Raw genomic sequence first — 26,328 nt, forward strand, 5'->3', positions numbered from 1 at the left:
TTAATTTTACCCCTAGTAGTATGTTAGGAAGACCAACTAAAGTAAGAGGAGGCAGAAAAACCCCAAAAACACAGAATGCTGAAATAAACAATCTATTTGAGCTTTTCTCATCTGTAGCAAGAAGAACCACTCACCCAGAGTACCAGAAGATCGCAAAGTACATCAAGAAGCCAATTACTCAGAGATCTGTTCTTACACTTAAAAATTTAGTGAAGTACACCGCTCCATGCCAAGAAAAGTTAGCTGTTGTAGTAACAAAGATTGTGGCAGATGACAGCATAGTTGAGATCCCACACCCAATCAGAGTAGCTTGCTTAAGTATATCCCAGAAAGCAAGAGAAAAGATAGAGAAATACGGTGGTCAGATTTTCAAGCTTGATGAGATATTTAAAGTTGCTCCAACTCCAGAGCAGATGGTCATTTTCCAGGCTCCAGTGAAGAATAGAAAGCAGTGCCAGTACTTCGGATCTGCCAGTGACAGAAAGAACCCAGCAAGACCAAAAGTGCTCAGCAAAGGATCAGAAAAGAGAAAGAGAAAACACGAATAATAAAGCGAATTGAAATAAAATTTTATGCAACGTGACATTACATGGACAGAGAAGTACAGGCCCACAGAATTGGACAGTATGGCTCTACCCTCTGAAATTAGAGACTTTTTTTCTTCTTTGCTTTCAGGAAGCTATGCGCTTCCTAATATTATACTGCATGGCCCGCCGGGAAGTGGGAAGACTTCGCTTGCGCTTATTCTGGCTAGCAAGCTTACCAGAAAAGAGAATGTTTTGGAGTTAAATGCATCAAGCGACAGAGAGATTTCTGCAATCAGAGGAAAGATAAAGACATTTGCTGCATCCAAGGCGCATTCTGGAGAAATAAAGATAATAATTATGGATGAGTGCGATTATCTTACTGCTGATGCCCAGCACTGTCTTAGAAGAATTATTGAAGACACCCACAGAAATACCCGATTTATATTTATAACTAACTATATTAACAGAGTTATAGACCCAATTAAAAGCAGACTTGTTCCGCTCTATATTCCATCAACTGGAGAGCGCCAGAGTCTTGAAGTGCTAAAGAGAATAACAAAAAAAGAAGGAATAGACATCACAGAATGTAGTCTGCTATACATTCTAACTCTAGCAGAGGGCGACCTGCGAAAAGCAATAGTTCTACTGCAAACGGTGGGATCCTGCACACTTGAAAAAAGCAGTCAACTGGATACAGATGCCCAGCACAGAGCAATTATAGATGAAATAGCAGGAGTCATCCCAAAAGAGCTGATTCAACAGATATTAACTGCCAGTACAGTTGAGAATGTGCTTTCAATCTCTAAAGACATTGCCTTGATGGGATATTCTGCCATAAGTGTAGTGCATGCACTTTCTAGCTATATTCTAACTCTGAATGAAATTACTCCTCAGCTAAAGGATTTATTGATTACACTTGGCAGCTGTGAAAGTGATATGCTGTGTGGTGGAAGCGATTTTATCTATTTATCCCGTGTGGTATCAAGTGTAGCAGAGATTTTAAATTCTAGCAAGACACAAGCAAAATAAGTGTCTTACTAGTTTTACTGTTATATTACGGATGCAACTTATTAATAATTGCGATTGCTCTTTCTTGTCTTTTTATGGCATTAGAAACATAAAATTGTCTCTGTCTCATATGATAAAGCACTATTATCTTCTGTGAAAAGAGATCCATAGAAATGAAATTCTAATAATAAATAAAGATGTTGACTAATTTATATTTATATTTTTAGTTTTTAATACTGGATTTATAAGAAAAAGTTCTTGCTAAACAGCATGGGTGAATATCTTATTTATTGAATAGTCTATAAGTCAATTTATATAATTTGTGTTTTATCAAAAGATAATAATTTGATTTGTATATTTTTGCTTTTGTTGCGAATCTAATAATCAAAAGATTCTTTATCTTCTATAAGGTTAGTCTAATTCATACATACAAATCTTAAGATATATTGTGTTGTGCATTTGCTATCATAAATAATAAGAGTTTTTACTCTTATATAGTTTCTGGAATTTAATAAATAACAAGTGTATGTCTATGCCGTCAACAAAAAAACAGCTTAAATGTTTAATTTGGGATATAGTATACCTCTGTTGTGATATAATAGACTTCTGCTGTTATATAATAATCGATTTTTATACGTATTAGTTTATTTCTTGTATATTCCTATTCCTATTTGTTTTTGGTTTATTGGTTCGTTGTTACATCCAATTAATTACACTTCTAAATATTTAATTATTATCCCTTTTATTTAAACAAATATGTCCACTTGTTAACAAAAAGTATACAAGTTTATTTTAAAGAAAATGATAATTAAGACAGCATGCCAAATAAAAATACAAACAAGATAAGCACGCAAATAAAATGGCTAGAAAGCACATAAATAGCTAGAAGGACCAGCTAACAATGACATCTTACTGTTGCTTTAAATTTATTCTGCATGAGAATCCTATGTACTTTTATTTTTTTTCTAGTGGAAAGTATGGAGCCATTCATAGAAGAGTTCAAGAGGCTTCAAAGAGTTATTTATAAATCCACAAATTCGTATGGAAGCACTCTCTATTATAGAAATGTAGTGCATGTAAGCAGGCTAATTAAAAAGTATTTAAAATCAGATAGTACAAAAAAAACAAAAGAGCTTCTAGTGGGTGAAATACAAGATAAGTGTCAGACTGCATATGTATCGCTAAGCAGTAATATAGCACTGGGTCACAATTTAGGGCTATCTATAGGTCTCATGGCAATAATTGCAAAGCTGTATAGCCAGAGCAAAAGGCTTAACTCACAAAGTATTTCTAACTGTAATTCTTATGTCATTCAGCCAATAGACAGCAGCACAGAAGAAGATGTAATAAGTGATATATTCAAATAAAAGATAGAAAAACAAATATATTTATAAATAAGCCAGCACAACACCAAACTAATAGGAATACTACAGTCAGGCTATACAAATTTCTATCTAAAAAATCCTTTTAATAATGATTTGCTACTTAACAAAATCACTATGCATTGTTGCTTAATAATACATAGAGAAATTCATAATTGCATATATAGAGCTAGAAAATAATTTTAAATAAAATCTTATTTAAGTTATAGTAGAATTAATGTTTATTTTAAATATTCTTTAATAATCATTTATACTAAAAATATGTATAAATTAAATATTTAATTATAGCTAAATGGACTACTAAAAGATAATTTTCTTGGTTCTACCTGACTGAAAGATTCTCCTAGAGCAGATGTTTGTGAGTAATCAGAAACACGATTTTGAGAGAATTTTTCGCCAAGTACACCAGTTTCAGCGAATCTTAAGCCACCTTTATTTGTAGTGTCAACGTAGATTTTATTACTATCTTCACTTATATTTTGCATATAGGAGGTGTATGGAGAAGAGGAGTATTTATAATCATCCGATTCTACTCCAAGAGGCGGTGCACTTGGAATTGTTCTCGTAGGGAGGAGGGTGTATGGAGGAGGAGGGGAATTATAATCATCCGATTTTACACCAAGAGGCGGTGCACTTGGAATTGTTATATCTTGACTATTCACATGTGAACCTTTTTGATTAGTCACATTGCTGGCCTGGTATTTGGTGGTTGTTGAGGCGAGTTTAGACCCGCTGTAATTATCACTAGGCGGTGTTTGTCTAGAGGATTGTTCATTTCGTGCATTTTGTTCATTTCTTTTTGAATGCTCTGATATACCAACTAATACCAATAGTACTATTAGAATAGAAACTAAAATTGCAAGAATTACATATGGATTGTTAATATGTAATTCTACAGTCCCCAGTGAAGTGTTTCCCTCTATTATTGTGCTAGAGATGGGAGCTGATATAATAGATGGCTGTATGTATGTTGGCTCATACCAAGTTGTTGTTTCATGGTAAAATGGTGATCCCGTTGAATAATAATTCATAATGCAAAATAAATAAATTTTTTTATTTATATTATCGTTATTATCGTAATTTATAAATATATTTGATTTATTTTAGTATAGAAATCTGCCAAATTACAGATCTCATAGGATATTTGTATACAATATAAAAACTATTTTTTATTCCTCCTTTAATATAATTAATAGCTTGTATTAAGCTGCTATGAGAAAAAATTTGCTTAAAATACTCCTTTGGAAGGATTGTGCCAATTCCGGATTAAAAATGAAATAATCAATAACCCGAAATAGACAAACAGCTCTATATAAAGAAGGAGTGTGTGTATACAGCCCAGCCGGGTATACCCCGAACTTCTTTTATTATAACAAACAGTTGCTTATATTCATTATTTCTTAGGCACTTTCAAATATTTGCTTCTTAATAAAGAATGCTTTCTCATATACAATTTGAAATACATAATAGAATCTTAATGAAAAATAGACTAATTTAATGGCTATTTCGGGTACATACATTAGTTAATATTAGACTATTTATATTATAAGAGTAAAAATGAATAGTAAATCAGATAAGAAAAAACAAATGGGCCAATGGAAATAAAATAAATCGGATCCAACTCAGAGTTAGCTATATATATAGACTAAGACAGTATGCCTGCTTTCCTTTATAGATTCAAATTCAGATTAGCGTATATTAATTAAAAGAAAAAGATAAGAACCGATATGTATAACTAGAAAGTGAATAAGCATCTAATCATTTTATTATTACAGATAAAACGACAGGATGTTTGAATATTTTGTGTTTAAAGGTCTTCCGCTGGAATAAATTCCTCTGCCTCTTCTGGTGCCTGTGCTTTTTCTGGCTCTGGCTTTCCAACTGGCTCCTGCTCCTCGCCAAGTGCTGCATATGCAGAGGCAAGGTCTGTAAGCTTCTCTTGTATTTTTTGAACCATTTCATCGTCGCTAATGTCATTCTTGTTCTTAACTTCCATTTCAATCCAGTAGTTGGATTCTTTGTAGAGGTCGTTAAGCACCTTCTTCTTAGGATGGGTCTCTGGAAGCATTGCTGCCTCGTCTCTGAATCTAAGAACGGTTTCTTCAAGCTCCTTAGTCTTTTCACACTTCTCAAGCCACTTGGCTTCGGTTTCCTTTGTCTTCTCATACTTCTTGTTAAGCTCTTCAATCTCTATGTCGGAAAGTCTTGTCTTATCCTTGGTGATAGAGATGGTTTGCCCATTTGGTAGATCAGCACCGTCTTCACCAACTTCAGTGGCTTTAACAATCATATCTCCTGCACTACCAATGTCGAATGTTACCTTAATTCTCTTCTTTCCTCTTGGAAGAGTGTTGTGTGGCATGTTCAGATCAAAGGTACCAACAGTCTTAGTGTTACTAAACCTCTTGGTGGTGGAGTGAGTCTGCCCTACTACAATTCGCACAGATTTTTGTGCATCGGAAGTTGTAGTAAAGTATTTTTCAAAGACATTTGGTACTTGTGCACCAGCCTCTGCCATGACATCAAACATGTCTTGGTCTAGCTTGATTCCCATGTTCATAGGAATGGCATCAACCAAGGCAACGAATTGGTCTTCATCAATCATGCCCTCTAATGAGGCTGCATAGTATGCAGCACCAACAGAGACACATGTGTCTGGGTCTAAGTCAAAGCAGTGGTTTGCCCTAGTAAACTCTGACATAAGAAGTCTTCTTATACCAAAGAGTCTGCTTGATCCTCCTACGTACAATACGTGCTCAACGTCTTCTTTCTTTCTTACGGTCTTAAGCTTCTGAATAAGTCCCTCTACTTCATTTCCTTTAGAGTTTGGATCAACTGTGTTGTCCAAAAGCTTTCTAATCTTGTCGTACACTGGAGCACAGATCTTCTCCATCCTGTTTGCTGAAAGCTCCAGCTCGCACTCTGTCTGCTTTCCGTCATCAAGCTCAATTACTAAGTTTCTTTTCACTACCTCATTGGCCGCGCCATACTTAACTTCATCCTTGCTGTTGCTTCTAAGATGCTCCTTTCGAGCCTTCTCATCCAGAATGTTTTGCTTATTACATAATTCTATTTTCATTTCCTCAACAAGGCATCTCATACGGAGAGATGTGTTAATAGGGAAGTTTTCTGGCTGAATGCTGTATTTTACCTTGAGCTGCTCCTGGAACTCTTTGTAGATAAGATCGTTAACATTCTCTCCTCCCAAGAAGTTGTCTCCTACGTGCCCGTCTACAACAAGCACATCGGATCCTTCATCTAGATTCAGATATGAAATGTCAAGAGTACCACCTCCAAAGTCAAAAACTAAGAAGTTCTTTTCGGACATATCTGAAAGTCTCTTTGCCTTTGAGCATGTGTACGCATAGGCAATTGCAGCACTGGTTGGCTCATTAATAATGCCATCTGGGTGTACATTCAGTAGAGAGTACACTGCTGCGTCTCTTGTCTCTTCTTTCTGAACAAAGTCAAAGTATGCAGGAACAGTAATAACACAAGTCTTCTTCTGCAGTAACTGCTTCTTGTCCTCTTCAGTTCTCTCAGAAGGGCTCTTGTACCACTGCAGCTCAAACTTTAATCTAAGCTCATCAAGGATTAATGTGCTCAGACTTCTTGGAGTAATCCATGCTACCTCGGTGTCATTATCATCGTTAATACTAATTCCAAGCACAGACTTATCGAGCTTCGCATCGTATTTCTGGTTAATCATGTACTTCACATTATCCATGGTAGTCTTGACTACATTTGAGTCCTTTGAGTCAATTTTACTTCTGGCAAGCAATGGCTTAAACCGGTATATATAGTTCTTTACTGAGTTCTTCTCGTTCTTCATTCTCTCAATTGCTGGCCATCCAACAATAGGAGTAATTAGTCCTTTAAAGCTGTTTTTAATCCACATACCGTTGTAGTAGTAGTGGCTTCCTTTGGTGTAGTCTTTTCTAATTTTGTCCATTTCGTCTCTAACGTTCTTGGAAAGCATGCCCTCGTCCTTTACATCCATCTTTATAAAGGATGGCATGCTTACCTTTCCGTCGATCTGAATGGTCTCTACTGTCTTCTTCACTTTGTCAAACACTGAGATAACTGAGTTGGTTGTTCCCAAGTCAATTCCTAGCACCACTGTAGAAGGATCTTTATTCTGGTCTGCATGGATGGGTGCATTTCCTGTAAACTCGTCATACTTTGTCTCTCTACAATTCACTATCCCAAGAACACTTACAACTGTAAATGTAACTGCAACTACTCGTCTAAGGAACATTGACATATAATGAAATTAAAAAAAAATCTTTAAATATTTTTAATTTTAATTGTTAAATCATTTTGGTAATTTAAACCATCCGGAACTAAAATTTAAATGAAAAAGAAAATTCCGGAAGAAGTTTTAAATGAAATTGAACAAGCCATCATAGAAACGGCCAAAACCAAGGAAATATTTGACAATATACAGATATCTATACAAGACACAACAGAAGCAGAGCTGACGGAGACAAAAACACTGAAAGAATACCTAAAAGAGAGGTTAGTAGAGAAATATGGTCGATACACCAGTAATGAATTTGGAACAGTAATTGAAATAATTATAAAAAAAGAAACCATCAATGTCAAGCTAGTGAACGATGCAATTTATATATGCGGCAGATACCGAAAGAATATAAGAGGTATATCTAATACTCCAATGGTATTTGGCGAGACTATGCCAAGCAGAAGAAGGCAGAAGCAGATGAAGAAGGATGCAAAAATAATGGAGAGCTGCAAAGCAATGCAAAAGGAGCAGAAGAATGCAGTAGGCGAAGAAAGAAGTGTGAAAGAAATAAGAGGAGAGGGTGGGTTGCTATTAAATAGTAAAGAGCAGCAGGGCAGAGGCCATCTGGCAGATAGGATGCTAGCGGTCTCTGACTGGGTGGAGCCTCTCAAAGAGTACTTTGAAGGAAATAAGGTTGTGTTTATATCTGGAGGAAGAGAGGATTATGACGTGCGCATGCTTGGAAATGGACGGCCCTTTATTTGCAGGATAGAAAATCCATGCAGAAACCTTCCCAGAAAGGTTGGCCTGCTGTGCAATGTTATTTCAGAGAGCGGGGCTAGTGTAGAAGAGTACACAGTAGAGTATAAGCCAATAGATATAAAGTACAACATGAGCAAGGATGTAGAAATATTAGACACGCTACTAGTGGACGGAGCAGTTGCAATGAAAGATTTAAAGAAGATAGAGGAAGAACACAGCAAGGTGTACAGTGTAAAAGTACTGTGCAGTGTACCAAAGAAGATCCTTATAAATAGGCTACTTTCTACTTATTGGAAAGAAGAAACAGACAATACACACTCTGACATGAACAGAGCGTTTTCTCTAATGGAGCCAGATCTAAAGCTAAACCAACGAACCCCCATCCGCGTGCTGCACAGAAGAGCTAATTTAGTAAGAAATAAAACAATCCATAGCTGTAGAATAGTTATAGAGAAAACACAAAAAGATCAAAATACTATGCTCCAAATAGAGATTAAGTCTTCTTCTGGCACGTATATAAAGGAGTTTGTTAATGGGGATATGGGAAGAACATCGCCCTCTCTGTCAGAGGTAGTGGGCGAATACTGTGCTGTGCTGGAATTAGACGTTCTGTCAACTGAGGATACATTCCCAAACAAAAAATACGTACTTGCTCCAGTTAATCTGGTGTAATACTTCCGTGCATTGAAATAATATAGATTTTTATGTGGTATATGAAGGTGTATGACATGTTTATATTTTAATTTTTAAGTATGTTGCCCTCTGTTGTAGTGGTACACCTAATAGTTTATAGACAATTCTATTGCCAGAATAAATATTTTCAATAGGATTCATCCAATCCGGAATAACCCGAAATTCTTTGACATTCTTTAATTTCTATATTTCATTTAGTTTTAATTAAAACTATAGTTTGTTTGTAATATTCCCTTTTCTGGATGTACTTCCGATATTTCCTAATTCGGTATAATTGGCCCCCATGTGACAAAAGGTAATTAATGTCTGTCTAAATACAGGCAAATTAAACACTATGCCTGTATATGGGTGTATATAATCAATAGACTCTAAACAATGCACTTATAGTTTAGCCAGAAATATAATCCAAAAACTCTAAAAGTATAACAATTCTATTCTTATAAATAAGTTGCAATGTAAGGCAGTTATATTTAAAACCAACCAAAGGCATACTTAGGCAAGGAGCTCTCCTGCATTACATTAAGTGCATAAATATGTCTGCCTTAATTTTGAGTTATAGAATATTCTACTTTTTATAGTATAGACCTGGTTCTATACACTCTGTATTATAACATACCAAGTATAATTATATTTTATAGTATTATTAAAATAACTCGCACAGTAATATAAAAAGCGAAAAATATCCTATTTTCAATGCAGAGCATGCGTTCTATACGGTATAAAAGAAAAGTTCTTTTATACATAATCCAGAATATGCCCTAAAATTCTAGTTTAAAGAGGACTCTTCTAATTTAGATACTATTTTACGCAATATCCTATGTATTTGGTCTTGTTTTGCTTTGTAGTGATTTTGTTATATTCCGAAATAACCCGAAGGCTTGCTAATTCATTATGCATATATTCCTAAATAGATATAATCCGAAATTTAATATACTAATAAATGGCGGTAATTTGTAAAATACTATGTATATACATTATAGTTCTGCTCTTTCTGACTAGTCTGTTATATAATTAGCTCCCCGCTGCACACTTGGTTTTCTTTAATTATTCTATGCTGATCTGTCTTCTGCATACTTTCTAGATCTTTTTGTTTTTATTTATGAATTTATCTTTATAATTCTATTAGGATTAATGCATTAATAGATCAGTATTTATCTGCTATAAAAATATATTTATGTCAATAAAAATACAATTAATATTCCACTAAACAAATTAGTCTAGTCTATTACCCAAAATAGACAAATTAAATAAGACTGCATGACATATATGAACAATCGAATTGTTAATATAAATATTATTCTAATAAACAAATAGTGATGAATGAGAAGAAAAGATACGCTTGGCTGGAAATGTACGCAGCCAGAAACAAAGCAATGACATACGATAGCTTTGGTGTAACAGAACCATTCAACGAATTCTTTGAAGGAATATTAAAAATCAATCCAAGTCTAACCATAAAAAGACTTTATATTACATCTTTGCATATTGCCGGGGTAGTTAACGATACAAAAGCGGATACGAAGGGCTGTGACTAGGAAAGAGCCTATCACAGTAAACGAGAGTGATATATTAGACATGCGAGTAAGCGAGCTATTCTGGCCTGTAATTGAAAACATTCCCAAAATGTTCTCATTTTCGCAGGTACCAGATCTGTCCGTGCCGGATGAGTTTTATTTAGACTTAGAAGAAATAGTCCGCGAGATAGCCAGATTCAGAAGAATGAACAAGTTCACGCAGGTAGAGTATGCGCAGTATAAACTGCTCATGAGAGTGCTTACAAATGAGGAAGTGCGCGGGAGGTATGCATTCTTTAGGGACAGATTCTCGTATCAGGTATTACAGCCGGTGTTTAAAATGTTTATGAAAATGAAAAATAATGTGATTGCCGACAGTTATTATAGATCATATGAAATGGCATACTTTTTAAATCTTTACTATAAAGAGAGATTTTATAATAACCGCCGACCAATTGAGCTGTGTGACATAGACTTTTTAATAGAGAAAAATGGGGATAAGAAAGATGGACTGTCCTCAGAAGATCGAGCAAATGAAAATTATGAGAAAAGAGTTATAGATAGAAAATTTGTGTTAATTATGCATGCGCTAATTAATAGATTTATGAGAGAAATATCCGCCTCAAAAAAAGTTGAGGTGTACACTGTAAATATACTACAAATCTTCCTGCAGAAAGAAGAGTCTCTGGGATATTTTAAAGACTTCTCTGCAGAAATTCTTATTATAGGATTTACTTACGTATCACTAAAGGTCTACAGAAGAAACATGACTGTGCGAAAAATACATGAAATATACCGGGCACTTGGCTTTGTGCGCCCTTTTTATATTGAGGAAAGCAGAAAAATACGGATTAGCATAGAGGAAATAATTAAGAATCTAATTGTCAGAACATATAATATACTGCTGCCTAGTATACTTAAGAATCTTACAATCAAAACAACAAGTACCCCAAAGAGCGAAAGGCAATCAGATGACTCTCCTTCTATAAAGTACGTCCTATCCCCACTGCCTGGTCGAATGAGTCAAATAATCCCTGTTGCACCTACATCTAAGAAAGTGTTATTTCGGGAAAAGGAGGCTGAAGAAATACTGTAATGATAAATGAAATAAAATAAAGCTAAAAAGAAAGAGAAAAGTTTTATATGGAAAGAGACCAGAGGGTATTTTTTATAGAGGAGGCTGAGTTTATTAAAAAAATTGAATCAACCAGTGGAAATAGAGTTTTTCTACAGAAAAGCAGTGATTTGCTGCCTATTATAAATACAACCAATCTGGACATGTGCAGAGTTAAAAAAGTATTGAAACACCTGGATGACAATGCATTTTTAGTAAGCGTATGTATCCGATTAATTAATAAGCAAAAATATGACTATATTTTTATTTCTTCAAGCATGGAAAATATGTATAGCCAGTACTTTATTCTATTTCTAGAAAAATTCTGTAAATATAAAAATATACAGATTCATGTTCATATACGATGCCAAGAGATTTTATAAGCACAGATCTATCTCCTGAACTTGTATTATGATATAGTTGCTATAGCACGCTATATCACTTATATAATAGCGTGTTTTATGGCAATTGAGACACTTTGGTTATAATAATAACTTTGAATTTCTAAGTATTCAAATAACTGTAACTGACAGATATACATTAGGTCTAAATTATAAATAACTCGTAAAATATTGATTCATACTTACACTCTATAGAACATTAGATTTGTGTCTATTTGCTATAATATAAATGTATTGTATAATAATGTGTTTTTGTATTTAATCAAGAATGTACTTTCATATAATTTGTAATTTATACGTGGATATTAAAATATAAAATTAAATATTCTTTACATATTTTAATTCTAAACCATTTTATAATTATTTATAACCCCTTCTGAATCCCACCTAACTAATACGTATTTATTTAAAAATATATAAAGCACCACTGGTATCTATAAAATTGTTTATACAAAACTAAATTTTGGTACATAGCACGGCATAATCCAGAAATGAATCTACAAGAAATAGCTAAAAAACATATAAGACATTGGCATGCCACAAATACTTTATTTCTTATAGAATATGAATAAGTATATAAGTAATGCATAGCTAGTTCTCCTGGGAAAGGATGTAAATATATAGAATAGGGCGATTTTGCCCTACCTGGAGTATTTTTTAGAGTCTTTTCTAGACATTGTTACTTTATTTCGAGAGCCTTTGCCCCCCTCCCAGAATGCAGAGGATTTTCCTGTAAGGGATGCTTTGCACACACTGCTTCCGCACACCGGACTAACTGGACCTTCAATTCCACACTTGCCGCATATCATCCGTGTAGCAAGTACTGCTGGGTGTGACTCATGTTTGTTGTGGCATATATCGCACGCATACCTTGTATTGCAGCACGGAAATATGAATATTCTACTTGATTTTTTATAGTGCGCACAGGTTCCTCCAGTTTTTAAAAGAGACGGAACATCGCCTTTTGCAGGCATTTTGGCTGTGGATGCAGCACGGCAGATCACTTCTTTAAATGGCATTGATTTGTCCTGTGCGATTTCTAGTAAGCATCCACAGCCACAGGGCAGTTTCTTGTTTAGCTCGATCAGATGGGCTGTGCTGCACTCACTGCATACGCAGTTTACCGAAAGGGCCCGTATGGATACATTATATATACCAGTGCACTCTATGCGCATTAAATTCTTACTGTTCTCACCGCTAGGCAGAATTAAATGAAAAGTGCTATCAATGCTCATCTGAACTGTGCATTTAATACAGTTAAATCGTGTTTTGGTATTTTTCTTTATATCCAGTCCATCCCCGCCTATTGTTTTTATATTTAAAGTGCTGCACCTCTTGCAGAATATAGAAAGACAGACCATATTTGCCTTGAACGCCAGGATGTGCTTGGCTGTATACTCAAATGAAATATAATTCCCTTCCCTAATAGGAGTGTCTGCTAGATCTAAAGGCTCAATTACTTTTTCTTTTCGAGATATTTCCAACTCCACAACAGGCTTGCCAGAAAGAATACTTTCTATTTGCTGGAAAACCATCTCTGCATACTCTTTGTATGTCATTCTGTCTCTTAGTCGGATATAGCCAACCGAAACATTCAATTCAATTGCTCTGTTGTTTATGTTTAAAATGCTTATTGTGTCCTTTCGGTAGCTATATCTAAACTGTATTTTGTCAATGTCATAAGGAAAGTCTTTGTCAGATATTAAATATGTCCCTGTGACAGTTTCAGGAGGCTCATGCAAATTTCTGTCATTTATAGTACCCTCTGACCACATTTACAAAATAATATTATTTTTGCAGAAAACATATGGATACGTCTCAGTTTGTTGGGAAGGATAGTCAGCAAATATACGAAGAGCTGTTTAAGAAGACAGCAGAGCAAGAAAGAAGGTATAACGAAATAGAAAGCAAAATCAATAATGAAATAATCCGGCTTCTGATTATTGAGCAGGAGGCGATTGAAAAGGACAAGCAGACATTAAAAGAGGAGATCGAGCAGCTGGAGCAGGAGAAAGAGGCAAGACAAGAGGCAGAGAATGAAGTGCAAGTAAAAAAGAAAGAGACTGAAGAAAAAGAAAAGCAGCTCAAAGAAACATTAAAAACAAAGAAAGAAATGGAAAAGCAGCTAAAAGAGCTGCAGGGCGCATTGGAGTCTTTTAAGGTTCGGGCTGATCAGGAAATAGAAGAAAGCCAAAAGCGAAAAGAAGAGATAGAAAATATCAAAATAAAGGAGAAACAGCTAATTTTTGATCTAAAAGAGAAAGAAAAGGCAGTTTCCCAAAAAGAAAATGAGCTAAAAAAGGAAATTGATAGTAAAAACAAAGAAATAGAAAGGGCAGAACTACTTTCTAAGGAAATAGCAGCAGTGCAGGCCGAGTTATCCAAAAGAGAAAAGAAAATTGAAGAGAAAGAGCAGGAAATAGCACAGTTTGAACAGGCTTTGAAAGAAGTAAAAAGGCTAAAAGATCAGAAGGAAGAAGAGACATATGAGAAAGAAAGAGATTTAAAGAGAAAGGTTTTAGAGCTAGAAGAAAGGATAAAAACCACTCCAGAGTGCACAGCATCAATTAATGAAGAGATAAACCGGCTAAAAATTGAAAGTGAAATAAGTAAAGCAAAGGTGGAGGAAAAAAACAAAACAATAGAAATATTGCAGAATACTATTCAAAGACTCGAGTCTTTATTTTCTAAACAGATGGAATATACAATGATAACTCTACCCAAAGCAGGATCCCCTGCGCAGATAGAGCAGAGTAAACGTACAGATACTTCTGCCAGCATAAGAACTCTTCTAAAGGAAACAAAACCTGCAATAAGCCAACCCGATATAATGCCAGAGAAGCCGGCTGTAATCAATACGCAAGCAAATGAAACTGCACAAAATGATGAAGAAAGCTATGAGAATGCGCGAATAAATGAGAATGCACCTAAGAGGGAAGTTGTTAAGAAGGATAAAACACCGGCGGTTAAAAGGGCAACAAAAAAATCCGATGCTTTACAAGCAGCACCAAAAGATAAAGCGCCTGCACCTGCTAAGCAGTCCGGTAAAAGAAAGAGCAAGGGAGAACTGGTTGATATCAAGAAAGAAATGGCAAAGCAGGCGCAAGCAAAAGAGACCAAAAAACTTAAAGAATCATCAGACTCAGAGAGCGACTCAAAGGACAGAAAGGACTTTAGCACTCTTTTTGCAAAGAAAAAGACAAAGAGCGTATTCACTGCCCGGCCTGAGGCTTCTTCTTTCTTTGCAAATCTATCATTTTCAGACTACGAACCAGATACATCAGAAAGGTAGAAATAATCCTAATAGTACATTTCGAGGGAAAACAATAGGAATCACATGTAATAGAAATAATAACAACTGTACAATTTCATTAGATTTATTTAAATTAAGTGTTTGCTTTTGTTCTTAAATTGAATCTAGTATTAATCGAATTTTCTTTTTAACTATAAAAATAAGATAAGATGCATTGTATACTCCTGGAATATTTCTATTATATATTAGGGTGAGAATCAAAAGCAACTAATTTTGTCTTATACAACAGGATATATGCGTGTATAATGCACAAACAACCTAGGAGTATATATAGAATTAGCCAGAGATTTCTTAGGCATAAATAACCCTAAATACAGAAGTTTCGATTAGAAGCAGTGCATTTAGGCATATTTTAATACTTACTTACGTCTATATGTGCATCTTATTAGATTTGCATTAATGCGCTGCTATTCAGTTTCATCTGCCAAATCTCGTTGTATAGCCATATGTGGTAAGATATATTCCTTTATTTTTCTAAATTCATAGAATGTAAGATTGTTCATTCCTATTACGGGGGTGTCTATAAATTCTACTCCTTTTAAGAGCTTTTTTATTCTGAGCTCTTTAAGCTTCTTTATGAGTATTTTAATCTCTCCAATATTTTCAGTTATGTCACAGCTATCTAAACATGTCTCTGCATTATCAAATATGTACATGCTAACTGGTGCAAATTCATCGGGGGAAGTTTCCTCTAAATCAATTGTTTTCTGCAAGTATTTTATGCACAGCCAGTCTGGTGGCTGTATTGTGCATAGAAGAGAGTGTCTTAAGAATAGTGCTACATATAAAGGAACTGTAGCTGGCGCCATGGGGAAGAATGGGCCAAATGTGCCTATTGCCATCTCCAACTTATCCATACTAACTAATGGAACAATAATCACTCGCTCACTCTGCGCTAGCATTGCTTCTGCAGTTCTTTCTCGTTTTATACGCTTTTCTGCGCTACCAACCATTTCATCAGAGCTTCTTAATAATCCATATGCCATGGTAAAATAATTTTCAATGAGAAGACAAGAGCCTTTCTATATGCAGTTTGTTAGACGAAGCCAAGAAAAAAAAAGAGAAAGAGAAAGCATGCTACTTAACAACGTATCGACCAGTCTTAAGAAGAGTATAGGATATTCTATACTTCTAAATATGGGTTGGAATACAAATGAAGGACTTGGCAAGAATAAAGACGGGCGCACTACAATCGACGGGCTAGTCCAGCAAAAAAAACGGATAAAAAGAGCATGCCCATACCAAATGGACTATAGAGCATCTGAGGAGGAGTACAACAGGCTTCTTAAGGAGAAAGCCGCTTGCAATAGAGAATAGAGTATTTTTACTTAAATAGAAAGATATTTGCCCACATATTAGAAAGCCTTTGGTAGAAATATTTTTATATGAAGGGAAAACTGCGGCATAATGGAATCCGAAGGGAAGATTTTGCACACAGAAAGATATCTTACGATAATTTTATGACACAGAAAGAGAAAGACTTTGTCGCCTTTCTGTTTGAGAGAACTCTTAAGAAGAAAGAACGCGTCTGTCCAGACTTTTATACCAAAGAAAGAGTTCCCAGACCAGAGCTCCGAAAAAAAGAGGCTTCAGAGGAGGAACGGCTATTTGAGGGCGTTCTTGGAATGGCAATTAGAAAGTCAACTAAGAAAACAATAACCACAAAGGATGAAGGCGAAAATAGCCAAGTATTCATTAAAAAGTTAATCTCTCGAGGAAAAATAGAAGAAATATATGATATTTTAAACATTTCAGAACTGTTCATAGATGAGCCTGCTTCTACAGAGGATAAAGATGCAGACTCTATTGGAACTAACAAAGTAGATACAGAAGCTATTATAGAAAAGCTTAAAGAAATAGGAGAAGATCTATTCAACATGGACAAGGGGATAGAGCTAGTTGACAAGCTTCTGTTTACTCGGCCAGAAGAGAGGAAGCAATACTCAAGCACAATTGTATCTATTCTTATAGATAGGATTCGATATATTTATTACACATCAGATCTCTGTGATTATGTGAGTAAGCTGGTTCCTATTATAAAAGAGACCCTTCCGTCACTAACGCTAAAGCCAGAAGTTTTGGCCAGTCTGTTTATTTCTAATACAACTGGAATTTTAATTGGGCACATTCTTCTAGTTATATTCAAGAAAGAAAATCCAGACCTGCTCTTTGGCATATGCAAACTTATCCCGGGACTTCTTACTCCTGGATGTATTTCCAGAATGTTTTTAAAAATACCACACCCGCTTATATGGAGGTTTTTAGCTGTCTGTTCTAAAAAAATGCCATTTTCCGAACTGGCTGATCTCAGAAAAAGGCTTGATTCCTACATAATAGCAGGGCTTAAAAAGAAATCCCCTGTCTTGGTTGATAATATAAGAATATTTCTTAAAAGATGCCCGTAAATAAATAGTGTTCTGTTATTAGTTAAATTTATATTTTCAGTTTGGCTTTTTCGGGTTATTTACTGTCTCCATCTAAAATACCAATTATCTCAGAAAGCTCTTTCTTTGTTAGGGTCAGCTTGGCTACCCCATTTTTCTCTACAAGAATGTTAGAGTCTATAAATGCAGAAAGAGCCTCTCTAAACGCGCTATAATTAACAATCAGCAGCTTTTTCTTCTCTTTGTTGAAAATATCTCGAAGAGAAAACTCTATCCTGGTAGCAGCCGCTTTTAGAGCCAATTTAAATATCTTTTTACTGAGCACGCCCACACAGTCGTACACATTTAATGTTTCATCAATTCGTGTGGAAATACCCGGCCGTTTCTTTTCTTCTGCTATGAAGGTTGTAAAGTCTCTCATCACAAAATTATACTGCAAAAGCTCATCAAAGGAAAGATACAGCTCTCTGTGCTGGATAACAATCATCTTTAAGTTTTCTGTTCTATCAAGTACGTCCTTTCGCAGATTCATAATCGCAATTGGTTTGGCCTTTTCTCTTGTAAGAAGTGCATTTATATGGCGCAATGCTTGTTTTAATTCAGTTTCTACTGGCTCTAGTTCATAATATTCATATAGATTCCTTGTAGTTACTACGCTCTCACCTTCTTGAAAGTCAATTATAAAAATATCTGGAAACAGTTCTTTTACTAAATCTATCTTATATCCATAGCCGTATATGTATAAATTGAAATATTCCAGAAGAGAATGATACTCGTTTGAAATCGCCCGATGGAACTCTAGTAGTTTCTGTGAGAGTGTACTGTTTAAATCCATTAAAGAATTTTGCGGTATAATTAAAAATAAATAGAATCTGTATTAAGTATGCATTCTTTCTTAATACCGCAGTAGATTTAAGTAAGAGTTGTTTTATAGTAGCAATCATAAAGTGCAAAATCCCTTTCAAAGAAAAAAGAACCATATATGAAATACAAAGTCACTTTATTTATTAAGCAGTCATATGAATTTAAATAATACGAATGAGAATTCTTTGTTTAGGCCAATAAGTGCTGCCCAGTTATATATCTATAGATATCATAATGTAACTAGAATGATCATTATTTGTTAATCAAACTATAAATATCTAGAGCTCAGATAGCTGGTTTATAATAAAAGAATACTCTGCGGCACTGTTATCAGTTAACTCTTCTATTAGTGCATGTTTTGGTTCTTTTTACATAATTAAATGATTACTCTATTATTTTTAATTCCTTTTTCGTTTAGAGCATAGTAATTCTAGCTCTACTAACGGCTTCCAAACTACTTAGAAGAATAATGCCTGTTTCTAAAATAGATGATATATTAAAGTATGCCAGATTAATTTATAACACAGTATATGCAGAGTGCCGATTTTTCTATTATACATTTACGTGTGTGTTGTGGTTTTGTTGCTATTTATGTATGTTTGGATGGATTCATCTGTTTTCTGTATATCTTGGTTCTATATAAATATTAAATAATTGCGTTTATTTTAAAAGCCTAAACATATTATATGGAGGTATACACATTTAAAATAAATTAAAGAAAAGACAAAAAACAAATCAGAATTTATATACTGTGATTATAGCCAAATGCCGACCAAATCCGAAATACAAACACTGGATCTATTTATATCGATGTAGCAAAAACTATTCTATATAAGAAGAAGTGGTTTTGCAGGAATAGAGAACAAAGTTGCAACTTGCTCTCTTTAACTTTGACACTTTTTCAATTATATGTAGTTTAACTTGCTTAACCACCTCAAGATATAAAAACACATCATTTACTACATGGGTAGTTCGTGGTGCTCTCACAGTCAGTGCATACTGCAAAGTATTATACAGACCAGTATAACTCTTGCGAAGCACTGGGCTGTGTGCAAACAGGTATTTTAGGTAGATTGTAGGCTGCAATTCTTCTAAAATACAGTTCTTTGTTCTTATATTGGTGGGCATTCTTCGAGAAACAGTTTCTGAGGGACTATCTTTTTCTTTAAGAATTCTATCTATGTGCTTTTGTTCAATAGCCTCAACTGCAGTAGATATCTCTAGATTGTTTTCCCGCATGTATTCAAGTATGGCTAATGGTGTTCGAGAGTCTATTGAGTGTGTTAGATTGTTTCTAACAATCTTCTCTATTGCATTTATATAGCAGCATGCATCATTAATTATGTCAACAATGACATGTTTACTTTGCATTGCATGAGAAGGGTGGATTCGCCGAGTGTTTTTTAAAGGCCCACGAGAAAGTGATTTCTTGCTAGAGCCATGCTTTTCCAAAGACATCTCATTACCACTTCCATTTGACTCAGGAGAACCATCAGAGTTTTCAGGTTTTCTAGTTTTCTTTGATTTTTTAAAGACGGAAATAGTTTTTTTGGCTATATACTTAACACCTTTCTTGACCTTTTTATAGGTGCTTTTGGGTATTTTAATTGCCTTCTTTCCAACCTTTTTTATAAATCGAAGGATTGATAGATTGCTTGATTGGGTGCTTCTCTCGTTATCCCTTTCTGTCATTGCAAAATCAACAAAACAATAGATATTTATACGAATAGATGAATCTAGTAAACAAAACACAAATATTTACAATATAACCTAATAATTGACACATTAAGTGCAGTAAACAACTGGTGCGCGCACATTTAAAACAATTAAGAGAATAATCAGAAATAAAATGATCTTCAAACTCTATAATACTGAATAGCAACAAATATTTTTATTTGCTCTCAATTAAAGAATAGAGAAGCTTTATTTCAGCTGCATACTTGTCTGGATCAGGAGTCTCAAGTATCATTGGAATCTCATTAAAGATCGAGCTATTCATAATATAGGAGAATGCTTCTAAACCAATTAGGCCCTTTCCAATACACTCGTGCCTGTCTCTCTTGCTCCCCAGAGGTTCTTTACTATCGTTCAGATGCACGCCCTTTAAGTACTCTAGACCAACTGTTCTGTCAAAATCTTCCATAACTTTTTTAAACTTCTCCTTGGTGGTAATGTCATATCCAGCGCCAAAGAGGTGGCAGGTATCTAAGCATACACCAATTCTATCTTTATTTTCAACCCCATCAATTATTAGTTTTAGTTCTTTAAACTTAGATCCAACTGTATTTCCCTGCCCTGCCATGTTTTCTATTACAACAACAACCGATTGTGTTACTTTGTGCGCTTTATTTATATTATCAGATATGAGCATACATGCAGCTTCAATTGGAAGCTTGCCAACATTACTACCGGGGTGTATATTGCACAATGGAATTCCTAACTGATCACACCGGACCAGCTCGTCTAAGAATAGGTTATATGATCTATCCGCCTTTTCTTTATCGGGCTGGGCCAAATTTATCAGATAAGAGCCGTGTGGTAGTAATTTTTCATGTGTGTTTGCATTTCTGAATGCTCGGATAGTCTCTGATGTATATGGCTTTGCATTAAAAGTTCTTTGTGATTTTAGAAAAAACCCAGCTGCATACGCCTTTATTCCTTTGAGCTTTTCAAAGATAAGGTCGATTCCCCCTTGGATAGACAGATGCGCGCCCACATGTTTGTTACTTGCCTCAATTATTTCATCAGTTGGCTCATTTAATGTAAAACATTCGGTCTTCTCCTTTTTCTGTATAAATTTACTTAGCATTCACTACAGAGAAAAATACGAAAAATATAATCCCAGAAATATAAAAGATCATCGCTGTTATAGAAAATTCAGTTAAGATTTGTAATATAAGCATTATTTATTAAAATAAAATATTATTTATGCCTTACACGATTTAATTAAACACTGAAATTGCAAAAGTACCTAAGTAAAATATGTGTATTAGATAAACCAAACTATTATATTGAAGTTTTTGACTGTGTCTAGGTATTATCTTCTAGTAAGAGGGAGGTGGGATGTTTGTACAAAGAATATGAATAATAACATAAATAGAGCACTAAGGCATATAAGGTATCCAGTATCAGAGGAAATTGGAATTAGAATAGAATATACATATATTGAAAATAATGTATAAAAAGTATATACAACAAATATAAATAGTATCTGGATGAAAATAGAAGAGTGAAGACAGCAAACAAGTGTTATAAGGAGAACAGAGGCTTCTGGATACTTAAATACATAGGGAATGGCATGGGAAAGGATAAACAGTGTTAGAATCAAGATAGAGACGCCACCAAACGATCTAAAATAATCTGGAGAATTTCTCTTCACATGAAATCCATTGTATAGGTGCATGTAGTAGAAAGGAAGGACTGAAAAGGGGCCATAGAAGTAAAGGTGGTTTTCGTATAAATTTGAAACTCTTGGATTAATATATAGCAAATTATAGCTATAAGATGGCTTTATAGAATTATATCTGCATCCTCGGCAGATGCAAAACTTCTCAGAGTCTTTTTTAAGAGGGGATGCTATTTCTGGCGCCTTTTTTATGGTTTTATGAGAATTCTCTTTAAATCTGGAAAAAATTCTTATCTTCCTCATTTCATGCGTATAAAAAATATTTTATTTGACGCATTATGTTAAATATTCTAATATAAAATGTGTAATCAGAGCTTTTTAAGATAGCTTTATTTTTAGCATATAATTAAAAATTAAGAAATTTTAATTGAACAAAGTTTGTGCCTATAAAGCTCGAATTATAAATTCTTTTTTCTATAAAAATATTAGGAAGAAAGAAAAATAGAAAGAATGTAAAGAAATAAGAAAATATATTTGTATTCCTAAATATTACTTAAATACCATATGGTATGAATACTTCAAAATATTTTTCAGGACTAATGTGTTTATTAGCATAAAAACACCCTGAAATTTCAAAAATGCGTATTTGTCTTTCCAATTATAGGGGAAGTGTAAGATACTTTATGAGATTTACAGTAAAGTAAGATACTAATATAGTTTAGAATATATTGTAAAGTAATTGGTAATGGTATATTTATTGCGTGCGCATAATTGTACTTTATGTGAATTTCTGGGTATAGAAGGATGTATAGTTATAAGATTCTTTTATAGCTAGTGGTTATTCGGGTTACTTTCTGCTTTTAAGGCCGATTCTTTATATTAGATAGACTAATTTGTAGGATAAATCTGTAAGATTCTCATAACAAATTTGTTCTAAAAAGATCTTTTATGATTTTTAATTTTAGACAATGTGCAGAGTGTTTACTACAATTATTAAAATTTAAATCCAAAGAGTACAATTTTGGGTTATTTAGCTTTTCTGTCCGATTTAGATAAGTTACAGCCATTTTAATGAGTACTCTTACTCTTGTTAAGCTGTCGCAGAGTCAGACTCATTGTATAAGCACTTTTCTTTGCAGTTTAAAGAACAAACCCGCATGGAAAATGGAATCGTATGGCCTTTATATGCAATTAGCTTAAATATTATATTTCTACTTGTGGTTAGTAGTTTACATCCATAGCATATAAAATGCTGCTTTTTAATTGATGGAGAGATGTTTGGCATGTCACCAGACACCACGGTTTTTAAGCATAGCTCATTCAAAGTTGTGTCATCAAAAGCAATCAGAGCATTTCTTCTATCAATCTCTTCAGCAGATAAAAAGTGTTTATTGCATATAGTGAATAGCATAATGGGTAAGTAAAGTATTTCAATAGGCAGATATTCAATTGGATTATTTGATAGAGTCAATGTATGCAGTCGCACCAGATTTCCTATACTACTGGGGACAGTTCTAAGTTTGTTAGACCGAAGAAGTATAGCATGAATGTGTGTGGCGGTGAATAGATCTAAAGGAAGGGTCTCAATCAAGTTTCCTTCAAGATTTAGTATAATATTTATCTCACTAAACACTGTTTCATAGTCTACCTGTTCATTTAGTGGAAGCTGGTCTTCTTTAAGTACGGATAGTAGTGGAGTAATTGGAATGTTTTTTATTGCTAGACAGCTAAGATTAATTGTTCTAGTTTTGGTTAAATTGCACAGCCTGGTGTTATTCAAGGCTTCTTTTATCTCTGCCGCCTGGTTTTCATCAGAAATGCCGCCAAAAAATATTGGAAGTGATAAGTTTCGTACTGGCAGTCCGCCAGTCTTTCTTCTAGACCACTGTGACATAATTATTAAAATTTTAGACGATAATTTTTTATGAATACATTAAATAGGAATGAGCTAAAAATGCTTGCAAGTAGAACTATAGCCACAGTTGAAATTCCGCCGCTAACTAGGCCATGGTTTACTGAGGAGTATGAAATAACAAACACCAAGCCAGAAGAAAATCTAGAAATAAAGCAAGAAGAAGTATCAGGTGTTATTGTAATTAAAAATAACAAAATACCGTTAGATTACAGCAAGTGTACGCCGGATTATCCGCACATATCATTTGAACCGGACAACTTCCAGAAGCAATGTTTTTACTATATTAACAAAAGTCAGAGCATATTTGTAACAGCCCATACAAGCTCTGGTAAGACCCTTATAGCAGAGTATGCAAGTTACATAGCAGAACTACACGATACACGAATGATATATACGTCTCCAATTAAAGCGCTAAGCAATCAGAAATACAGGGAATTTTCTCAGAAGTTTAGCAGTGTGGGAATATTAACTGGGGATGCGCAGATTAACAGCACTGCCAAGTGTCTAGTTATGACAACAGAGATACTAAGAAATATGCTTTACAGAGGAAGTACGATACTTGATGACGTTGAGTTTATTGTTTTTGATGAAATACACTATCTTGGGGACAAAGAAAGAGGAGTTGTTTGGGAAGAAGTTATAATTATGCTGCCCAGACATATTAGTCTTATTTTTCTGAGTGCTACCAGCCCAAATGCAAAAGATATGTGTGGATGGATAAGTACAATAAAAAACAAAGAGATGTATCTTATAGGAACAGAAAAAAGAGCGGTAGAGCTGGAGCATGGGATCTATTTCCGAAAGGAGCTGTACATGCTCACACAAAACCATAAATTTAATCAGGAGGAGTATTTAAAAGCAAAAAATAAGGGAGCCGTTGAGATATTTAAAGAAAAACAGCGAACTATACCAGCACTACAGAAAAAAACGGTCGAGGCAAAGAAAAAGGCACCAACTATCTTAGAGACGCCCATTCATATAGCAAGAGACTTAATACAGAGAAACTTGGCGCCGATTGTATTTTTCGACTTTTCAAAGTCCCGTATAGAGCAGTCATTTTCCATGTGCGACTCGCTTGATCTGACAACAGCAGAGGAGAAGTCGCTAATAAGAGGGTTTATATCAGATGCTCTTCTAAAGTTGCCTAAAGCAGACAGAGCTCTTCCGCAGATAACATTTGTGATCCCAAGTCTAATTAGAGGAGTAGGCATGCATCACTCTGGGCTGCTTCCTATTCTTAAAGAAATTATAGAAATGCTTTTTACAACGGGCGCCCTGCGTGTTTTGTTCTCAACAGAAACACTTGCAATGGGGCTAAACATGCCTGCACGTACCGTTGTAATTCGAACTACAAAAAAGTATAGCCCAGAAACAAGATCGTATGTAGACATTAGCGTGGGTGAATACACACAAATGGCAGGAAGGGCTGGAAGAAGAGGATATGATATAAAAGGAACATCAATCATCGAATGTTCTGGTCAGGAAATACTACCAGAGTCACTTCTTGTAAAGCTACAAACAGGAACTTCAATGGCAATAGAAAGCAACTTCTATATTACAGCCAGAATGATCCTCAAGCTGCTTAGAGTTAAAAGTGTATCCATTGAAGAAATGGTGAGATTTAGTTTTGGAAAGTCTAAGATAGAGCAAAAAATACGTAAATTAATACACCACCAGATCGCACTAAAAACAGAATTACTCCACTCTGTTATGTCATGTGAACAGTGCACAGATGCCTTGGTGTATGTAGAAAAATACCAGAAAGCCCTAGGCCACTTAGAAGAAGTATATAAGTCCATTCAACTACCTAAAACCCATAACTATACTATAGTTCAAACAGAATTAAAGAAGATTCTAAGTACTACTCCCCACTATATGATAGAGGCAGTCCAAAGAGAAGCGCCTGAAAATGAATCCATTCAGGACATTCGGCCTATTTTAGTGCTTGACAAGGAATCAAAGAAGCCGGCGGCAATTCCCACAAAAGACTTTAAGCTGCACAAAGCACAATCAGATGCAATCGCAGAGTGGAATTATTTAGAGGGATTTAAATGTCTTCAGTGCAGCAACTTCCTGGATCACTACCCAGGATACTTAAAAGAATACTTGCTGAGGTCAGAGATAGAAAATATCGATAGGCAGTTTGCATCAACAAATACCTCAGGGTTAAAGTGCAACAACTACTTTAACTACATTATTTTCTTACGAACTCTAGGATATATAGATGGACTAAATAATATTACATTAAAAGGGAAAATTGCATATGAATTTAATTCTATAGAGTGCGTGCTTACAACAGAGGTTCTTCTTTCTCCGCAAATTGCTAATATGAAGACACATGAGCTTATAATAGGGCTGGTTGGGCTGACCTTCTTTGAAAAGCACCAGCTAAAAGAAGAGGCAGAACATCCAAGAGAAGAGCCGCGCACAGAGCAGATAAAGATTCTCATGCCTTCTCTATTAATAATAAATGAGATAGTATCTGAACTAAAGCCAGTATACAGAGCATATAGAATAAAAATGGAGAATCCAAACCATGCATTCTGCGGGGAGCTGGCGCTCTGGCTTAACGATAAAACACTAGCAGAGATAATTGATGCCTCCCCACTTTCGGAAGGGGTCATTGTAAAGTATATTCGAAAAGCAACTGAAATCTGCACAGAATTAATAATAGCAGCCAGAATACTTGGAAATCCAAGGTTATCCCAAGAAGTTGAGGCAGTAAATGAAAAACTAAAAAGAGGAATTGTTTTCACTCCTAGCTTATACTACGGATAGAAACAGGCATGCTCTCTACCAGACAGATCCAATAAATACGGTTATTTAGACAGGCCTAGAAATATATACCAACTGTCATGAGAT

The 26,328-nt window shown here is 34.8% G+C and overlaps 20 protein-coding genes across 20 annotated transcripts; 11 read left to right on the plus strand and 9 right to left on the minus strand.

Moving 5' to 3' along the window:
• Window positions 1–20: 20 nt before the first annotated feature.
• Window positions 21–556, plus strand: NEPG_00768 (uncharacterized protein; the record flags this gene model as incomplete). Its single annotated transcript, XM_013203143.1, has 1 exon — window positions 21–556. The coding sequence occupies one exon, from the start codon at window positions 21–23 to the stop codon at window positions 546–548; it is 528 nt and encodes a 175-aa protein (XP_013058597.1). The 3' UTR covers window positions 549–556.
• A 16-nt stretch (window positions 557–572) lies between these two features.
• On the plus strand, window positions 573–1,661 carry NEPG_00769 (uncharacterized protein; the record flags this gene model as incomplete). The annotated part of the gene is made up of 1 exon (XM_013203144.1): window positions 573–1,661. The coding sequence occupies one exon, from the start codon at window positions 573–575 to the stop codon at window positions 1,554–1,556; it is 984 nt and encodes a 327-aa protein (XP_013058598.1). The 3' UTR covers window positions 1,557–1,661.
• An 809-nt stretch (window positions 1,662–2,470) lies between these two features.
• NEPG_00770 (uncharacterized protein) lies at window positions 2,471–2,972 on the plus strand (the record flags this gene model as incomplete). Its single annotated transcript, XM_013203145.1, has 1 exon — window positions 2,471–2,972. One exon carries the CDS (start codon window positions 2,471–2,473, stop codon window positions 2,900–2,902), a length of 432 nt encoding a protein of 143 aa, XP_013058599.1. The 3' UTR covers window positions 2,903–2,972.
• Window positions 2,973–3,135: 163 nt separating this feature from the next.
• NEPG_00771 (uncharacterized protein) lies at window positions 3,136–3,948 on the minus strand (the record flags this gene model as incomplete). Its single annotated transcript, XM_013203146.1, has 1 exon — window positions 3,136–3,948. The coding sequence occupies one exon, from the start codon at window positions 3,946–3,948 to the stop codon at window positions 3,196–3,198; it is 753 nt and encodes a 250-aa protein (XP_013058600.1). The 3' UTR covers window positions 3,136–3,195.
• A 773-nt stretch (window positions 3,949–4,721) lies between these two features.
• On the minus strand, window positions 4,722–7,181 carry NEPG_00772 (heat shock protein 70; the record flags this gene model as incomplete). Its single annotated transcript, XM_013203147.1, has 1 exon — window positions 4,722–7,181. The coding sequence occupies one exon, from the start codon at window positions 7,179–7,181 to the stop codon at window positions 4,725–4,727; it is 2,457 nt and encodes an 818-aa protein (XP_013058601.1). The 3' UTR covers window positions 4,722–4,724.
• A 90-nt stretch (window positions 7,182–7,271) lies between these two features.
• Window positions 7,272–8,629, plus strand: NEPG_00773 (uncharacterized protein; the record flags this gene model as incomplete). Its single annotated transcript, XM_013203148.1, has 1 exon — window positions 7,272–8,629. The coding sequence occupies one exon, from the start codon at window positions 7,272–7,274 to the stop codon at window positions 8,592–8,594; it is 1,323 nt and encodes a 440-aa protein (XP_013058602.1). The 3' UTR covers window positions 8,595–8,629.
• A 1,302-nt stretch (window positions 8,630–9,931) lies between these two features.
• Window positions 9,932–10,150, plus strand: NEPG_00774 (uncharacterized protein; the record flags this gene model as incomplete). Its single annotated transcript, XM_013203149.1, has 1 exon — window positions 9,932–10,150. One exon carries the CDS (start codon window positions 9,932–9,934, stop codon window positions 10,148–10,150), a length of 219 nt encoding a protein of 72 aa, XP_013058603.1.
• Window positions 10,151–10,190: 40 nt separating this feature from the next.
• NEPG_00775 (uncharacterized protein) lies at window positions 10,191–11,225 on the plus strand (the record flags this gene model as incomplete). Its single annotated transcript, XM_013203150.1, has 1 exon — window positions 10,191–11,225. One exon carries the CDS (start codon window positions 10,191–10,193, stop codon window positions 11,223–11,225), a length of 1,035 nt encoding a protein of 344 aa, XP_013058604.1.
• Window positions 11,226–11,272: 47 nt separating this feature from the next.
• On the plus strand, window positions 11,273–11,626 carry NEPG_00776 (uncharacterized protein; the record flags this gene model as incomplete). Its single annotated transcript, XM_013203151.1, has 1 exon — window positions 11,273–11,626. The coding sequence occupies one exon, from the start codon at window positions 11,273–11,275 to the stop codon at window positions 11,624–11,626; it is 354 nt and encodes a 117-aa protein (XP_013058605.1).
• Window positions 11,627–12,233: 607 nt separating this feature from the next.
• On the minus strand, window positions 12,234–13,419 carry NEPG_00777 (uncharacterized protein; the record flags this gene model as incomplete). Its single annotated transcript, XM_013203152.1, has 1 exon — window positions 12,234–13,419. The coding sequence occupies one exon, from the start codon at window positions 13,417–13,419 to the stop codon at window positions 12,286–12,288; it is 1,134 nt and encodes a 377-aa protein (XP_013058606.1). The 3' UTR covers window positions 12,234–12,285.
• A 32-nt stretch (window positions 13,420–13,451) lies between these two features.
• Window positions 13,452–15,001, plus strand: NEPG_00778 (uncharacterized protein; the record flags this gene model as incomplete). The annotated part of the gene is made up of 1 exon (XM_013203153.1): window positions 13,452–15,001. The coding sequence occupies one exon, from the start codon at window positions 13,452–13,454 to the stop codon at window positions 14,934–14,936; it is 1,485 nt and encodes a 494-aa protein (XP_013058607.1). The 3' UTR covers window positions 14,937–15,001.
• Window positions 15,002–15,232: 231 nt separating this feature from the next.
• On the minus strand, window positions 15,233–15,943 carry NEPG_00779 (uncharacterized protein; the record flags this gene model as incomplete). The annotated part of the gene is made up of 1 exon (XM_013203154.1): window positions 15,233–15,943. One exon carries the CDS (start codon window positions 15,941–15,943, stop codon window positions 15,365–15,367), a length of 579 nt encoding a protein of 192 aa, XP_013058608.1. The 3' UTR covers window positions 15,233–15,364.
• Window positions 15,944–15,959: 16 nt separating this feature from the next.
• Window positions 15,960–16,319, plus strand: NEPG_00780 (uncharacterized protein; the record flags this gene model as incomplete). The annotated part of the gene is made up of 1 exon (XM_013203155.1): window positions 15,960–16,319. One exon carries the CDS (start codon window positions 15,960–15,962, stop codon window positions 16,272–16,274), a length of 315 nt encoding a protein of 104 aa, XP_013058609.1. The 3' UTR covers window positions 16,275–16,319.
• NEPG_00781 (uncharacterized protein) lies at window positions 16,319–17,362 on the plus strand (the record flags this gene model as incomplete). Its single annotated transcript, XM_013203156.1, has 1 exon — window positions 16,319–17,362. Exon 1 carries the CDS (start codon window positions 16,343–16,345, stop codon window positions 17,360–17,362), a length of 1,020 nt encoding a protein of 339 aa, XP_013058610.1. The 5' UTR covers window positions 16,319–16,342.
• A 10-nt stretch (window positions 17,363–17,372) lies between these two features.
• On the minus strand, window positions 17,373–18,176 carry NEPG_00782 (uncharacterized protein; the record flags this gene model as incomplete). The annotated part of the gene is made up of 1 exon (XM_013203157.1): window positions 17,373–18,176. One exon carries the CDS (start codon window positions 18,174–18,176, stop codon window positions 17,418–17,420), a length of 759 nt encoding a protein of 252 aa, XP_013058611.1. The 3' UTR covers window positions 17,373–17,417.
• Window positions 18,177–19,019: 843 nt separating this feature from the next.
• NEPG_00783 (uncharacterized protein) lies at window positions 19,020–19,897 on the minus strand (the record flags this gene model as incomplete). The annotated part of the gene is made up of 1 exon (XM_013203158.1): window positions 19,020–19,897. The coding sequence occupies one exon, from the start codon at window positions 19,895–19,897 to the stop codon at window positions 19,028–19,030; it is 870 nt and encodes a 289-aa protein (XP_013058612.1). The 3' UTR covers window positions 19,020–19,027.
• Window positions 19,898–20,087: 190 nt separating this feature from the next.
• On the minus strand, window positions 20,088–21,014 carry NEPG_00784 (DNA lyase/endonuclease 4; the record flags this gene model as incomplete). The annotated part of the gene is made up of 1 exon (XM_013203159.1): window positions 20,088–21,014. The coding sequence occupies one exon, from the start codon at window positions 21,012–21,014 to the stop codon at window positions 20,097–20,099; it is 918 nt and encodes a 305-aa protein (XP_013058613.1). The 3' UTR covers window positions 20,088–20,096.
• A 228-nt stretch (window positions 21,015–21,242) lies between these two features.
• On the minus strand, window positions 21,243–21,854 carry NEPG_00785 (uncharacterized protein; the record flags this gene model as incomplete). Its single annotated transcript, XM_013203160.1, has 1 exon — window positions 21,243–21,854. The coding sequence occupies one exon, from the start codon at window positions 21,852–21,854 to the stop codon at window positions 21,243–21,245; it is 612 nt and encodes a 203-aa protein (XP_013058614.1).
• A 653-nt stretch (window positions 21,855–22,507) lies between these two features.
• Window positions 22,508–23,445, minus strand: NEPG_00786 (uncharacterized protein; the record flags this gene model as incomplete). The annotated part of the gene is made up of 1 exon (XM_013203161.1): window positions 22,508–23,445. The coding sequence occupies one exon, from the start codon at window positions 23,443–23,445 to the stop codon at window positions 22,642–22,644; it is 804 nt and encodes a 267-aa protein (XP_013058615.1). The 3' UTR covers window positions 22,508–22,641.
• A 30-nt stretch (window positions 23,446–23,475) lies between these two features.
• On the plus strand, window positions 23,476–26,283 carry NEPG_00787 (ATP-dependent DEAD/H RNA helicase; the record flags this gene model as incomplete). The annotated part of the gene is made up of 1 exon (XM_013203162.1): window positions 23,476–26,283. The coding sequence occupies one exon, from the start codon at window positions 23,476–23,478 to the stop codon at window positions 26,242–26,244; it is 2,769 nt and encodes a 922-aa protein (XP_013058616.1). The 3' UTR covers window positions 26,245–26,283.
• Between the last annotated feature and the right edge of the window lie 45 nt (window positions 26,284–26,328).

The sequence above is a fragment of the Nematocida parisii genome (assembly GCF_000250985.1).
Source record: "Nematocida parisii ERTm1 unplaced genomic scaffold supercont1.2, whole genome shotgun sequence".
Taxonomy (NCBI): domain Eukaryota; kingdom Fungi; phylum Microsporidia; genus Nematocida; species Nematocida parisii.